Here is a 15172-nt window from a genome sequence, read left to right on the forward strand (position 1 = left end):
TAATGTGAAGGCCCTCTGTGTGAGGAAGTTCCAGTGGAGCTGGGACAGCAGCACGTTCCCTTTATTGCCATTTGTCCTGTGCCACGTGCTTCAGTGAAGGAGTTATGTAAATTCTGCAGGAAAAAAAAGTCTTTAGGAAATGTATTGTGCTTTAGTCAGGAAACTTTCAGCTTTAAAAGAACATTCTGGGGCTGTTGGGAAATTAAATCCTCAGACACCTCACCACTTACCCTGCAATGCTCCCAGCACACCATAGCTGGCAGTAGTTGAGCTTCTGATGAAGCAAGGGTGGGAACCAGAACATCTGAGTAAAGCTGCTTCCTCCTTCAGCTCCCCTGGGCCCCCTTGGGCAAGAGTAGAGATGAAACAGGGAGAAGAGTACTTCTGATTCATCCAACCATCCCCTGCCAGAGAGCCTTGTTCATGTCTAGTCTGGTTCTGTTATCTCACTGGGGTCCTGGTGTTTCCTTGGGAAGACTGTTTCACCAACTGTTAGGCTTCATGACTAAGGATTTCCCACCAGTCTTTTCATTGCATTACCGCCTTCCTCTGACTGCTAGAGTCATCGTGGTGTGTGCCTGCTGCCCTGCAGATAACAGCCTTGCAGATCCAAAGGGATTCTGAGATTATATTTCCTCTTACGTACTGTTATTTATTTAGCTTTGTATTTAAAGCTGTCATTTCTTGCTTCTTGATTAGCTCGCTGATAGTAGGTATTTCAACTACCGTTTGCTTTCTGAGGTTAAACCAGAGGTGGCATTTGGCAGTAAGCATCCCTCCCTGGGGCCTTTGGGTATCACTGCAGGCTGAATTTTCTCCCTCCCTCAGGTTCAGAGGTACAGTTGCAGTATTGAAGTCTTTGTGTTCCACAACTGGATGTTAAGATACAAGAGTTCCCTTTCCATTGTAGGGGGAGCTGTGTGAAGGAAGGAGCTAGAGGTGGCATATCATGGGTGGAGAACTGCAAACCAAGGACTGAAGGCTTAAGAAGCAGCGAACACTGAGCCTTAGAGAAGCTGCTGGTGAGATCCAGGCTATTGGAAAGCATCTCCCTGTTAGATTTCTGACAACATCTGTGGTTCCTTTGTTCTCGGAGGAGGTCTTGTCCCTCCTTTTGAGCCTATGCTGTTGTAGATAAGGAAGTTCTATCAGTTCAAAAGACAGTGTATTTGAATATCCCCTGCTTCTGTTACTGTTAGTGGCAATTTCCAGTTCCTGTGAACTGACAGATTAAAATGCATGTGCTTGCACGTACCATGTGTTCTTCCAGCTGGCTGAAGCCACAGTGACGTTTGTATGTCACTATCCAGACACCTCTAAGAGCACCTGCCAGCACTTAGCAGAGCCATTCCCTACCATGCAGGGATGGTGGTGTGCTTAGTGCCTGTACCAGCTTAACAGTTTGTTTGTAGAAGGCTCATTTCTGCCCTACAGCTCTCATGCTTTTCCTCCAGAGGGATTCCTGACAGTTCAGCACTTAAACAGTACCTTTCTTCACGCAGCACAGATCTTCTGTACCTCCTACCATTCCCAAAAGGTTAGGCTGCCAAGGCTGGGGATGTCACGTCTCGTACAGAGCAGAGGGCTTTTCCATGCTAAAGCAGGATTCCTCCCAGCAGAACAGTGTCATGCAGCCACAAAACCAAGCTTTCAACCTCACTCATTCGTTTTACAACGATCTGAGCTGAGTACATTGTCACCCGCTCCCCACTTGTGCTAATCATTTCATTATCTCTTAATGAGAGCCTAGAGCTACTGAGATGATATGGTATCACAGAACTCACATAATCCACTTCAAATTAGTGGAAGTGCAGAACTGATTAAAACAGTGAGAAGCAAAACACTCCACTTCAGTCATAGGGGTCAGCACACATCAACAGATGACGTTCTATAGTTTATACCTGGGGCTGTAACTGGGCCTCTGCTGACAGATGAAAGCAGTTCCCCCTCAGGTACACACACCCCCAGGAAAACAGTGCCTAGGCTTAGCTGTAGCTTAGCAGAAAGTGGGTGAGAAGCTCTCCAGCCTGGCAGACATGCAGGGCTCACAGCTGGACGTGCTCTCACTTTCTCACCACTCCTGGCAGGCTGTGGCTGCATCTGTAAGCAATCAAGCTGTGCAGATGCACACCTCAGGTTTTGTGCCTTCCTCTAACGACTTGCTTCCCAGAAGTCAAACTTCAAGAGGTGCCATACTTGAAATCAATTCAGTTTATAGAAAAGCAGAACAAAGGTACAGCAGTATCAAAAACAGAGCAGATAGAGTTGGCAGTCTTAATTTATTCAGCTTAAACAAAGATTTTTTTAAAAAATAATCAATAAATAAAACAGACATTACCAAGGGAACACTATATTGAGTGGAGTACCATCAGGGACATTAAATAGAACCCCCACACACAGCTTAAAGTAGCTCTCCACGCCACAAGGAAAGGACGTTCCGTAAGGCCTAACTGTTCACAAACAAGGCTGGCTGCTCTGTGCCAACCTTTGCCTATTCATAATGCCCTATTCAGAGACGGAGGATTTGTCACTCTCCTTGCACAAAACACTACTGTTGAAGTGAGGGCTTTGTGTGTTATTTGCTTGCCACTGGGGGCAAAAGTGCTAAAATCGTTTATCCAACCTTACAGAAGAGGGATGCTTCCAACAGCAGCTGTCCCTCAGGACACGGATCTGGGATCTCTGGGCTGACTTGAAATGCAGTAGGTAGAAGTGGTTACCAGCAAAACCAGAGCTGGACTGGCCCAAAGGAGTTCAAGTACAGCAAATTGGTTGGATGCGTTGGGTGAAGCTGAACACGTTGGTACCTTCTTACAGATAGGGGCATCAGTATTCCCACTGAGTACCAGTAAAAGCCCACTAAAGCTGAGGTGTAGTCTGCCTGTCAGACGTTCCAGCTTCGTATTTCTTTTGCAAACCATGGGTTTGTTTGTCAAAAAAAACATAATTACCCTGAAAACATATTAAATTATCAGCTAAAGTGCAGGGTCCTTGCATGGAGGACTGTGCATCCATTTAGGCTCCAAAATATTGGCTTCAACAGAGCCCATAAGGACCCCCCCCCAGCCCCATTATCAGCAACAAATCCAGTTTCAGAAAGCAGTGCCTATAAGACTTCAGGTACACAAAAATCAACAGCACTTCAGTGAGGTTTCATGGAAAGAACAGAACAAATTCCCATCCTGTATTACTAACTCTGCATATGAGAAGCATCCCTACCCAACCACATCACCCTTCAGTGAAGTACAGACAGGAGCACAACCCCACAAAGCTGTACTTTGGCTACCAAGAAAAGAAGCGCAAACCTTTAGAAAAATACAATGCAAGAAAAAATTTGAGATAAAAATATAGACCTTTGGTTAAAAACCATCCCTTTAACAAGAGTCCTTTGTAACTCAGCTAGAACAAAAAAAGCTTCACTTAGACTGAACAGTAGTAAAAATTAGTTCTAAGAGCTAACCCACAGAACCCTCCTCGAATGTCAGTACATTGCCTTTTCTTTGCAGGATTTACACATTTGATGTTCAGTATTTATAGGGATTGTTATATTTGCAGCAATAAACTATATAAATTTGTCATGAAGAGAATGTATCACGAGCTCCTCCACCAACAGTCTGTACAAAAACAGTGCTACAAGTTCTTAATTAAAGAACCGTTGAAACATGTAGTTTTCTTCAGATACCAAATAGCCAAACTTCTTGTAGAAGGCCACGTTTTTTGGCAGACACTCCAGTGTGATTTTGTAACAGTTCAGTCTCTTACTTAGCAATGTAAGAGTGGACATTAATCTGAAAAAGACAGAAAAACAATGGTTAAGTGGGATGGCCCTGAACACAGGACTGACCAACATTTCATTAGCTAAAAGATACCAACGGAAGACACTTTTTAAAGGCCCACAGTGCTCCTCCAGTTCCAACCCCCTGCTATGTGCAGGGTCGCCAACCAGCAGCCCAGGCTGCCCAGAGCCACATCCAGCCTGGCCTTGAATGCCTGCAGGGATGGGGCATCCACAGCCTCCTTGGGCAACCTGTTCAGTGCGTCACCACCCTCTGGGGGAAAAACTTCCTCCTCATCTCCAACCTAAACCTCCCCTGTCTCAGTTTCGAACCATTCCAGTATGTTTAGTGGTCCTGCTTTGATCCTATGCCTTCTGTAGAAAGCAGTACTCCATGTCAGATATCTGTTGATTTTCCCACTGGAAACATTTGGCAGACCCACCTACTTCACAGCCAGTTCTGAAATCCTCACTGATGCCTACTGACCACAGGGCAGCCCTTTCCCACCCTTAGACATAAAATACTGCAATGTTACAACACTCAGCAGCCATTGTGTGAGAAATGCAATCCCATGAAAAAATAAAAAAGAAAAAAAATAGCAGTGTTTTGTAGGCAATTTTACAGCCTTAGTGATAACTTCTTAGCAAAAGGTTTGCGAGCTGTCTGGCTGGAGAGAATCTGCCCCACTAACCTGCAGAACCAAAATCCTGCTCCAAGATCCTGCACTGTCTGCAGAGGGCAAAGGACAGACAGATGGCATCCTGAGAGCAGCAGAAGAGATGGGCTAACTTCAAACATCAGCCACTCGCAGCAGACTTCTGTCCTGCCACATTGATGGCAGCTGCAAACCTTCCCCTTCCCAGAAAGCTCCTGCACTGACATCATTCATCACCACTGCAGTTAACGTGGTCACTGGCACTGATCAGCACGCCTGGACTGGGGGGCAGAAGCCAACTCAGTGAGGGCTCACTGCCCTGCCTGGTGTTGAATTGCAAAAGTAACAAATACTTACAGTTTACCGAGCTGCTTTCCTCTGCACTCCCCGCTTACTACTACGTCTTCTATCCTCCCTCTCTGTGAAAACACAGACAAGTGTTAGTGCAGTACACCACCACTGTGTAGTCTCCCTCCTGCTCAGGGTTCCACGCCTGCTTTTTCTCCTGTCTAGTCAGACAATTCCTCCACGAATTGATGCCCTTTTCACTGCCTCAGCAGAAGGTATTTCATCCCACAGTAACAAGGTAAAAATAACACGTGTATTCTGGAAACAGGATCTTCTTCCTCACTACAGCTGCAGTGAAAGGATGTACCTTTGCACAGGAGTGAGTGAACTTGTGCTCTATCACCAGCGTTGCTGTAGCAACGATCTGTCCAAGATTTGTGTCTTCTACGACAGTAACGTAGTAATCTCCAGATTTCTTCATGTGCTCAAAGGTTTCTGTGGAAGCAGGCAGACAGAACACCGTTAGTCTCGGATTAATTTGCTGAATTCTGAATGCAGATGAGTGCAGAATTCAGGACCATAAGGTGAGCGCCCAAGACATCAGGAGCTTAAAGCCCCAGAGTCAGATTAACCCTGAGATGGAAGCCAGGAAAAGCAGGAAGGAATCACAGAATGACCTGGGTTGAAAAGGACCACAATGCTCATCCAGTTACAACCCCCTGCTATGTGCAGGGTCGCCAACCAGCAGACCAGGCTGCCCAGAATGAAGTAAATGCCTTTTCTCTAACCACCAAGAGAACCCTCCCTCCTCAGCAGATGGGTGCCAATGAAGGCAGCAGTACCCCCTGTAAGCTTTCTTACCTCTCAGTCAAAGCAGTGAAGCAAGCTCAGAACGTCACTGAGCTGCAATCAAAGGCAAACCTCTGCTTCAGCCAAAAGAAGCCACCACCCAGTGCTCCCTCCTGCCATGCATTGAAAACTCAGCCTCAAAAGCAGGTATACAATTTAAACATGTCCCAGCCAAGAAGCCCTCCGGGATAACTGCAGCTGAATACAAAACCGAGTGCCAAAATCTGCCTCAGGGGACCTGAGATAATAAATCCCTCTGCATCACAGCCAGGTAGATTGCTGTCAGCATCGCTATCTTCTGGTTCTCTGCAACCCCTATGAAGTACCAAGGCACAACGATATACTCACTGATAAACTGCTCTGGGCTCACAACTCCAGTTTCAGTCAGCTGACCCAGGACCTTGAAAAAGCCTGTTACGGAAGAGGGGAAAGACTCACTGCAGGGCAGAGACATGCAAATAGCACAGACAGCCTGACACGGCTGTCTGCAGAGTTCACCTCCCCATGGCATCACCTAGTTCAGCTGTATGTAAAGGCCTGTGCTCTGCATATCACAGACCTGGAATGTAATGTTAACATCAAACTCACACCTTAAGCAATGCTAAGGATCAGCTAATCAGCAAACTGTAGCTTGAGTGCAGAAGAAGAGACACAGATGTTTAAGCAAAAGAAGTATTAGCCTGACATTATGCAATATTAAGCCATTTGTTTAGAGCAACTTTCTTCATCCCCCCCCCGCCCCAGGCTACAGATGTGAAAGCTTCATAATCACACTGGTTCCCATCACTTCTATATTACAAGGAACAGCACAAACAAGGGTATTCCCCCTTATACAGAATCATATAGAATGGCCTGGGTTGAAAAGGACCACAACGATCATCCAGTTTCAACCCCCCTGCTGTATATGCAGGGTCGCCAACCAGCAGACCAGGCTGCCCAGAGCCACATCCAGCCTTAGAACATCACAGCCCTTAGAACTGTGCTGAATAGGAAGCTGTGGATTATTTGAAATACTTGAATTTTAAGGTTATTTTTAAGGTTATTAAGACAGAAGAAACAGTGTTGAGGGTCAAGCAACACAGCAGCTATCCATCCATCAAGCCAAGTGCTCAAATTCCTTCCTGATAACCCGAACCAGATAAAACACATAATCCCAACCTACTGAGAGAGAACGTAGGAATACAGATAACCTGGTTCAGCACCCATTTTTGTTGGTGATGATCACACAACAGGATTCTACCTCGATTTACATCAGCCGTGCACAGCGGTCTCATGACCAGCCCATCTCCAGGCTCCGAAGGAGAAATGGAAGGAGAAAACATGGCCGTGTTCTCACTCCAGTCCAGCTCATGCAGAATGCTCGGGTCAAACATCGGCGTGTCGTCAGGCATGGCGGTTGCTACGGGCAGCATGGCAGCAAGAGGTGCTCTGGAACACAAAGCACACGTGTGAGCAATGCTTTTGTTTCACTACTCCCTTCATGGCCAAACAGTCCCTCCCAGTCGTGTCACACCACCACGTGCTGTGTTCCTCACTGCAAAGAAAAGGGAATGACACCAAGGCTGCTGTTGACTTTGTGTGAAATCAAAGAGAGTCGACCTTCACCGGATGCTGGGTTAAACAAAGCGTGCGTGAGCTGAAATCAGCACAGACTGTGATCACCCACAGGGGCTTTTCTCTTGGACAGAAGAAAGAAATAGACATTGAGCCGGCTAGTTAGCACCTACACCCTATGGAAAGGAAACCAGCTGAGTGCATGGAGAAAGCAGAGCATGTAAGTGTTCTCCCCATCAGTTCAGACTGGGGGTAGGAAGAGCGAGTGTTTCCCAGGCAGTCTCATCACACAGACACACGCTTCCAACACGAAGGTGACACGCAGCATCCCGGCACGCTTCCAGGCTTTCATTTACGTCACATCTGCTCTGTGTATTTACAGAAGCAGCTGCCATCCCAGCACAGCACCTCACCGCCCAGTAACGGGCAGAACTGCCAGAACGTTAATGATTAAAGAGACACAGGAGGTGAAGGGTACGAGGAAACGGAGGGACATCCCTGACTGCAGGGAGCAGGAAATCCTGCAGAGTTCCTGCTACCAACAGAGAGCACTGCGGGAGTTACTGCGAGGTTCTGGATGTGGCTCTGGGCAGCCTGGGCTGCTGGTCGGCGGCCCTGCACACAGCGGGGGTTGGAACTGGAGGAGCACTGTGCTCCTTTGCAACCCAGGCCGTTCTGTGATCCTAAGGCAGAGCACAGCCCCAACTCAGCACACCCCAAAGCGAGGGCAATCCCCACTGAGAAAGACCCTTAAGTAAAGGGAGGGAGTAAAGATACGACTCGAAGCTCCCCTTCTCATCCCATCCCCGCTAGGAAACGCGGGCAGCCCGCGGTTCCGGCCGAGCAGCAGCAAACCAACCCCCCCCCAACCCCACAGCAGGACGAAGCAGAGCGCGCAGAGCCGCCCCCACAGGTGGCAGCGGGAAGGCCCCGCAGCGCGGCTGCAGCGGCTGTCAGCCTGCAGGCGGCCCGGCACGGGGCGGGAGGCCTCAGCGCGCCGCCAGAACGCACCTCCTCCCGTACGGACGGACCTCACTCGCACCTCAGGGCCCCTCAACCCTACGCCGGGAGCCCGGGAGGCACCCGCCGGGCCAGCCCCGAGGCCGGAGCCCCCCGCCCGGCCCCGCAGACCCCGCTTCCCCCGGAGCCCCCCGGGCCGCACTCACCCCGCACAGCGCACGAGGCCGCGGCGCCGCTCACACCGGTTCCGACGCAGGCGCCGCACGGACGTGGCAGAAGGCGGGGCCTAACGCGCACGCACGCCACGACCCAGCCAATCGCCGCACCCGCCGGCCGACCCTCTCTACCTGTACGCTCCCGGATTGGTGGAGAGAGGAGAGGCCACGCCCCCTCCCTTTGGCAGAGGTCACGCCCCTCCGAGGCGCGCAAAATGGCGGCGGCGCTGTGGGCGCGGCAGCGGCGCGGATGGGGACGGCCGCTCCCCGCCCCGCTCGGCGCTCCCTGCCGGAAGGGGTTGGCCTCGGCGGGACGGTGGGGGCGGGGTGTGAGGCGGGCTGGGCCTGAAGGGGTCTCTCGTGTCTGAGATCTGGTGTGTGGGAGGGGTGAGGTAGCGTCTGTGGTGGGGGGAGGACACGGATTCTTTTCTCCTTACGGTTGAAAAATAAAAAGTTAAAGCTGAGCGGAGGACCGTGCTGTATAAACAGCTGAGGTCGAGGCGCGTGTGGCGGCCTGCGAAGATGAGCGCACAGCGCGCCCCTGGGCCGTCACTGCCATTTCCCGGCCGTTACCTCAGCGTGGATCGCCGCGTTGCCATGGAAACCATCGGCAGCCCCAGAGCGGCCGGAGGGCGCTGCCCGCCGTGCTGAGGCACAGCCCGGCCCGGGGGGCGACGTCCGCCCGCGGCGCTGTGTGTGCTCCGCTGTGACCCCCCGCTCCTGTTGCACTGGGCTCGAAGGAGAACTGCGGGACTGCCAAAGCGTTTTCCCCCAGAGGGTGGTGACGCACTGAACAGGTTGCCCAAGGAGGCTGTGGATGCCCCATCCCTGCAGGCATTCAAGGCCAGGCTGGATGTGGCTCTGGGCAGCCTGGGCTGCTGGTTGGCGACCCTGCACATAGCAGGGGGTTGGAACGGGATGAGCACTGTGCTCCTTTGCAACCCAGGCCATTCTAGGATTCTATGAAAACATGAACAGCACACCGTGCTTTGTAGGGTCAGTAAGGTTGGAAAAGCCCTTTAAGATCCCCGGGCCCAATCATGGGCTGCCCAGAGAGCTGTGGGTGCTCTCCAAGACCCCCAAGATCAGCCCTAACCCACCGCACCGTGCCCACTGCCCGCGTCCCTCAGTGCCACATCTCCATGGCTCTGGGACACCCCCCGGGATGGTGACCCCACCACTCCTGGGCAGCTGTGCCACTGCAGCACCTCGCCTTCAGAGAAGTCATTTCTCCTCATATCCAACCTACCATCATGCTTTTGTGCTTGAAAAGAACCTGGGGAGTGCTGCTTTGCTGATGAGGTAACTCTGAGCATGGATGAACTTCTGCTGAGTAAAAAATGACAGAGTGGGTTTTAGCTTAACTCCCTCCGTGATGCCTTTTCTGCAATGGAAATACTTTAAAAGCATGAGGTAGGTGTGGTGTATTACCAAGGTCGAGGCTTTTAAACAGTGCACTACAACAGTGATGTGAGAATGGCCACGTGGGGTCAGCCCAGCTCTCCCCAGTGGGGCTGGGAGCAGATGGCTGAGCTTTGCACCGGAGTGGAGCAGGTTTTGGACAAGCCTTATCCAGGCACATCCTCCCAGTTTCCGGTGATCAGCAGAATAGGGACATCCTGACCCTGGTTTCATCCGGCCCCTGGCATTTAACAGCTGAACAGCGCTGTCTTTCGTATGTGTGTCTCAGCTTCTGACCTCCAGAGCTCCCAGCGTAATGTTGCTGAACAGGGAAAATATCCCTAGGTTTGTTTAAAACTGCTGTACTCCAGCAGGGCTGCTTTTATTGGTCCTGGAGAGCAGTCCCGTCGTGTTTACAGCCACGTGTATGGACTTCAGTTTGGCTCGAGGACAGAAATGTTTCTGCATGTGGATTTCATTGCAGCGCGGGCCTGGAGCAGAGCAGGGAAATGTTCTGAATGGAAAAACCTCCGTGGCTGAAAACCGTCCGTGGTTGGAAAAAGCAAAGAGAGGTGAATTTGTGAGGCTGCTGGTGGAGGGGGGAACGGACCCTCTTTGGGTTTACAAGCAGTGTGTAATTAAGCCTGCCCCGATGGAGGCTGAGGGGTTTAAACTGAACCTCGGCTCCTTCCAAAGCCTGCTCCATTTCAGCAGTACGTTGGGGAAAGGGCCTTAAGCCCTGCTGGCAAAATCATGCATGGTGGAAGGCACGTGGCCACCGATCAGCCCTCACTGCTCCCGGAGCCCTCTCTCCAGGTCCCCCCCGGTGCCTTTCCAAAGGTCGAGTGATTGGGGTCGGCGAGGATTCACAGCAGCATGCAGACAAATCTCCACGGTACCGCCGCAGCCAGGATTTCGTTGCTGGAAAGCAGGGGGAAAGTTGAAGCAGCACATTTCCACTTGTGTCACAGATGGGTTCCTCTCCGCCTTTCCCACTGTAACGCTTTTTGTTTCGGAGGAAAACAACCAAAGCGACGTCCTCTGGCTGCTCCACGTCTGCCAGCGCTGGAGCACGGAGGTTACAAGGCAGGGAGGTCTGCACGTTGGTGAGCACAGGACAGGCAGGAAGATGGGAAGGGAGCCACGCACTTGCTTGATGTAAGCGTCTGAGGCTGGAGCACACCCTGCTTTACGAGGAGAGAGAAAGCGCTCTGCTTTCATTCTGCCATATGACACAATGCAGGAGGAACGAATAAATCCTTGCCACAATCAAATTGTTTACATTCTGTTTTGGAAACGCTCCGGGCTCAGCATACCCAGGGACCGACCTCTCTGCTTCTTTTTGCTCTCTCGTAGATCAAGTGAGATCCACCCACAGATACATCCTGAGCGGTGGAAATAACGCCTGCAGATGTGCCGCGTAAAACACTCCGGGCGCTGCATTTCACAAAGGGCCCAAAGCCTTCAGTTGGAGCTGTGTGCCAGAGGAGAGCGAAGTGCTGCTTCATCTCCCCAAATGTTTCCTGTGGGTGGATGGCGATAAACCGAATACCTGCTGGAACGTTATGAAGTTGTAAGGGAAACCTGGCAGCCCTCCGTGAGGCTCTGCTGCGATCCAGATGGCCGCCTGGAACTTGGGAAATGGTATTTCTTCGGGGCTTATGATAACATTAGTGCATTATGGAAGGAGAAGTGCATCTGGAACGTGTCTGCCTCGCTGGAAATAATGATCTGATCTGTAGCCAAGAAGCCAAGTCTCATTTAACAGCAGGGGAAAGGGAAGTGTCAGGGAGCACAGTTGTGCAGCACCCCCTGCCCCGGGCATTGCTTTCAGAGAACATTGCCTGCAGTGGAGGCTGATAGGAGCGGATATCTGCTTCCTTCAGGTTTTCTGCTCTTTCTGACCGTGGCCCAGGAAGATGGCTTTTCTCCACCTGATCCCGACAGCATCACCATTCATCAGTTCTCAAATATCCCAGCTCAGACTTGAAATGCCCCAGAGATGGGGATGGCTTCTGCGTCAGACACATGGGGTCAAGCACGGGTCTGAGCTCTTGCTGAGAAATGGGGAATGCAGCCTCAGCTGTGCTGCTGTTCCTAAAGGAAGAGCCCTGAGCTGGTGTGGATTCGATAAGCCAATTTCTCTGGATGGATTGGGGAGTAAATAAGAGCTTTTCCCTTTTACCCTTCCACCCAACGCAATGTTATAGAGCCACGAAGGCATTGCCTCGTGCCTGCTCTGTCTCACCTGTGATCACATCAGTGGATGAGTTAAGGACTGCTCTGTTTCCTGGCGCTCCTGTTTGTATGACCTTGATTAAATTCAAGTATCGGTGTTTCCCCATTAGTTTTCCCCAATTGCTCTGCCCCTCTACACCCCTCGTGGTCAGGGGACAGCACTGCCATTTGTTAAACTCCACCTCTGTTTGTCCACCACAGTGGAAATGCTTTATCTTCCACCTGGGTTGCACTGAGTGAACGATGATAAGAGCTGGTTGTTAAACAGAAGCCAATGTTCCTCTGGTCTCTGATTTCCAAGGTTATAGAAAGAAAACAAATGGTGGCTGATGTCCGTGCCCAGCGCTGGCTGCATGGGTTGGATCAGGGCACCATGGCTGGGCTGGGGAAGCAGGGCCAGAAGGAGAATGGCTGGCAGATATGAGTGCCTGGGAAGGTCAGGAGGAGTAAACACCTTTGATTGCTCCCAGCTGCGAGCAGCAAGCCTGCAGCGGGGGGATCGGCTGCACTGTGAGGGTTAGCCCTGGGCACAGGGCCTGGGGAGGCTCTTCCCCTTTTTTTTTTCATTTTTATTCTTACTTTTTATTTTATTTTTATTTTTACTGCTTGCTGATTTCCACCCATTTGCCTGATTTCAAGGTTTATTTGGAGGAATGTCAGCCAAAGGACCCCCCAACCACATGCCCTCTTTTGGGTTGATGTGGTCTCCTTCATGATGCTCCCACGTCCTCAGCCTGCAGCAAAGCTCTCCCCATTTGCTGGGTCTCTTTGCTGACCAGACACCAATTGAAGCTGATGGCAACCAGTGAGGGCTGAGGAAGGGTAGCAGAGCTCATGCTGGCTGCATCTCTCATCCATCCACCATCCATCCACCATACCTCCATCCATCCACCCATCCATCATTCCTCCATCTCTCCCTCCCTCCATCCCTCCATCTATCCCTCCACCCATCTCTTATCCATCCATACATCCACCATCCATCCATCGATCCATCCATCCATCCATCCATCCATCCATCCATCCATCCATCCACCCATCCATCCACACCTAGATGTATTCACATTTTTTAGCAGGAATTCCCCAAATTTTCCCCCAGACGACTCCTTTACCCATTACATGGAGCAGGGATGTTGCCTGGCTTCATACCAAGCCTGGCTCCAGTGGGGTCTTTACTCGATCTGGGCGAGATGCAAGGCAATTTCCAGCTCTTGCTGTGTCTGATACAACTGCAGGTGGATCTGCCTTTGGAGAAAAAAGAGTCATGAAAATCCTGCAGTGACCCCAGGTGGGTTTTTCGTAGAATCTTACAATCATCAGGGTTGGAAAAGACCACTTAGCTTATCTAGTCCAACTGTCAACCCATCACCCACTAAACACACCAAACCACGTCACTCAGTGCCAGCTTTCCCAGGAATGTAATGAACTTAAAGAAGCCCAGCTTGTCCTGGGCGTGATGAAGGATGGGGACTGCCGATGACATAATGCAGGACAGATATTGCTCCGAGTGAAATGGCAGCAGCACTGTGGGGCTGAGCAATGGACTGTGCCAAGCATCTGTCCTTGTTCCTGCTTTACGAGCTTCTCCCCTTCCTCCTACCTTGTGTTTTGTCGGGAGGGGAGGCAGGAAATCCTGCAGGGCTATTTTTGAGCTTGGGATTAATTAGTGGAGCCATTAAGGGGCTGGGATTGGCCTGGCTGCAGTGAGTTCATGGGTTGCAGACGTGCGGAGGATATCGTGGATTGCTCTGGGTTTGGGAGAGGAGCACCGGGGCCAGGCTGGGAGGGGAGGGCAGGGAATGCTGCAGCATTTTGTAACTGCTGTAACTGTATAAAAACAATGTGAAAATCACAATAGGATCCTCCAGGCTCTGTGGGCAGGAGAAGCTTGCCATGGGGATGGCTGCCAGAGCTCTCGCCTTGCCCCTTCTCCCACAGTCTCTCCCAGGATCCAACCCTTGGATGCTTTTGAAGATTCTTCTCTGCTCTCCCTCCCAGTGTCCCTTCCTTTTGGTTTCAGGCTTGTTCCCATATGCTCCTCCTGTTTATGGGAAGGGGAAAACATTCAGGAGATAAAGCAGTCACAGCCCAGTCCCTGCGGCTGTTTGCAATTGGAGTCCAGAGACTGGAAAGCACCCGAGATGTGATCTCCACGAATTGATGCTGTACGTGGGACCCTCTGCAGCCAGAACGTGAGCAAAGGACATCATCTCCTGCATGGGTCGTGTTCATCTCTGTGCAAACACATCCCCGGACCTGGTGCTGTTGCCTCCTTCCCCACGCTGACTGAGAGCAAACAGCGGCTCTGTGGTTATGCTCTGGTGTAAATCTGTTCAGAGCAAGGAATTCCCCCGGGTCCCCTCTGTCTGTCCTCAGGCAAGGGACAAAGGAACGGTTCCCAGCCTGGATGCTGCTGTGAGTCACATTTCTGACCCAGATACTCATTTATTTTACGCCCCCTTTCCCAGGCAGGAAATCAAACCGCAGCTCACTCGTTAGGTCTGACCATCTGCTGATTGAAAGCCAAAAGAGGAAAAAAAAAAAAAAAAAAAAAAAAAACCCAGAGCAAATCATTTGCTGAAGCTGCTGCTTTCTCAGCCTGGGGGGGCAGTGGGAGCCCTCCAGATGGGGGATTCCCAGCAGCCACCCCAGTGCTGCAGCAGGAGTTGTGAGCATCGTGCTGAGTGCAGTGCAGTGATTTCGAGGTGTGCTTTCTGGTTTATGAGAGGTGGGGATGTGCTCTGCTGATGCTCTAAGGGAGAGGGGTGTTTTAGAACTATGTGGCCGTGGGGTTTCAAATCCCCCCTGACAGATGGGAAGGTTCTGCTGGCTCTGATTCAAAGCCTTTCCCTTACCTGGAGTCCATAGCAAAGGTTTCTGGGTGGTCCTGGTGTCTGACAGCTTGTTGTATATCTGAGTCGCTTCAAGAAGACAAAATCAGCCTTTCTGTGTCTGCTGGATTCTAGCACAGTATTTTGGTGCTCCCGTGTCCAGCTAAAAAAAAGAAACCCCCATTGGCCAAATGCTCAGATCTGATAAAATGCTGATCCAGACGGTACGTGGATAAAAGTTGCTTGGGGGAATCGGGCATGGAGGGTTTGGGGATCCTTTTCAAACCGGCCTTTCCCACCCCCAGCCTGTCCTTGTCCATCAGCACTGTGAGTTTGGGCTCCCTGCGGGAGGTCGGGGTTTCACTGCCTCGCTGATGCCCTGGGAAAAGCCATTGGCTTGCATGGGGT

General features: G+C 51.1%; 1 protein-coding gene across 2 annotated transcripts; it reads right to left on the minus strand.

The window, feature by feature from the left end:
* Positions 1–2260: 2260 nt before the first annotated feature.
* On the minus strand, positions 2261–8345 carry GNPNAT1 (glucosamine-phosphate N-acetyltransferase 1). Of its 2 annotated transcripts, none has more exons than XM_421476.8 (6): positions 8289–8345; positions 6809–6996; positions 5917–5979; positions 5087–5214; positions 4789–4850; positions 2261–3788 (listed from the first exon to the last, which is right to left on the minus strand). In XM_421476.8, exons 2-6 carry the CDS (start codon positions 6978–6980, stop codon positions 3641–3643), a joined length of 573 nt encoding a protein of 190 aa, XP_421476.2. In that variant the 5' UTR covers positions 6981–6996; positions 8289–8345; the 3' UTR covers positions 2261–3640. The 2 variants fall into 2 exon arrangements, with proteins under 2 accessions (XP_421476.2, XP_003641477.1); XM_003641429.5 differs by having other exon boundaries at positions 8134–8345.
* Positions 8346–15172: the final 6827 nt, after the last annotated feature.

The sequence above is a fragment of the Gallus gallus genome, chromosome 5 (genome assembly GCF_016699485.2).
Source record: "Gallus gallus isolate bGalGal1 chromosome 5, bGalGal1.mat.broiler.GRCg7b, whole genome shotgun sequence".
Lineage (NCBI taxonomy): Eukaryota > Metazoa > Chordata > Aves > Galliformes > Phasianidae > Gallus > Gallus gallus.

Coding starts and splice junctions, on each gene's coding strand:
- GNPNAT1 (XM_421476.8), bottom strand. CDS start 6,980: ATGCTGCCCGTAGCAACCGCCATGCCTGACGACACGCCGATGTTTGAC. Junction 5,980..6,808: donor CACGGCTGATGTAAATCGAG/GTAGAATCCTGT, acceptor CTTCCGTAACAG/GCTTTTTCAAGGTCCTGGGT. Junction 5,215..5,916: donor GAGCCCAGAGCAGTTTATCA/GTGAGTATATCG, acceptor CTGCTTCCACAG/AAACCTTTGAGCACATGAAG.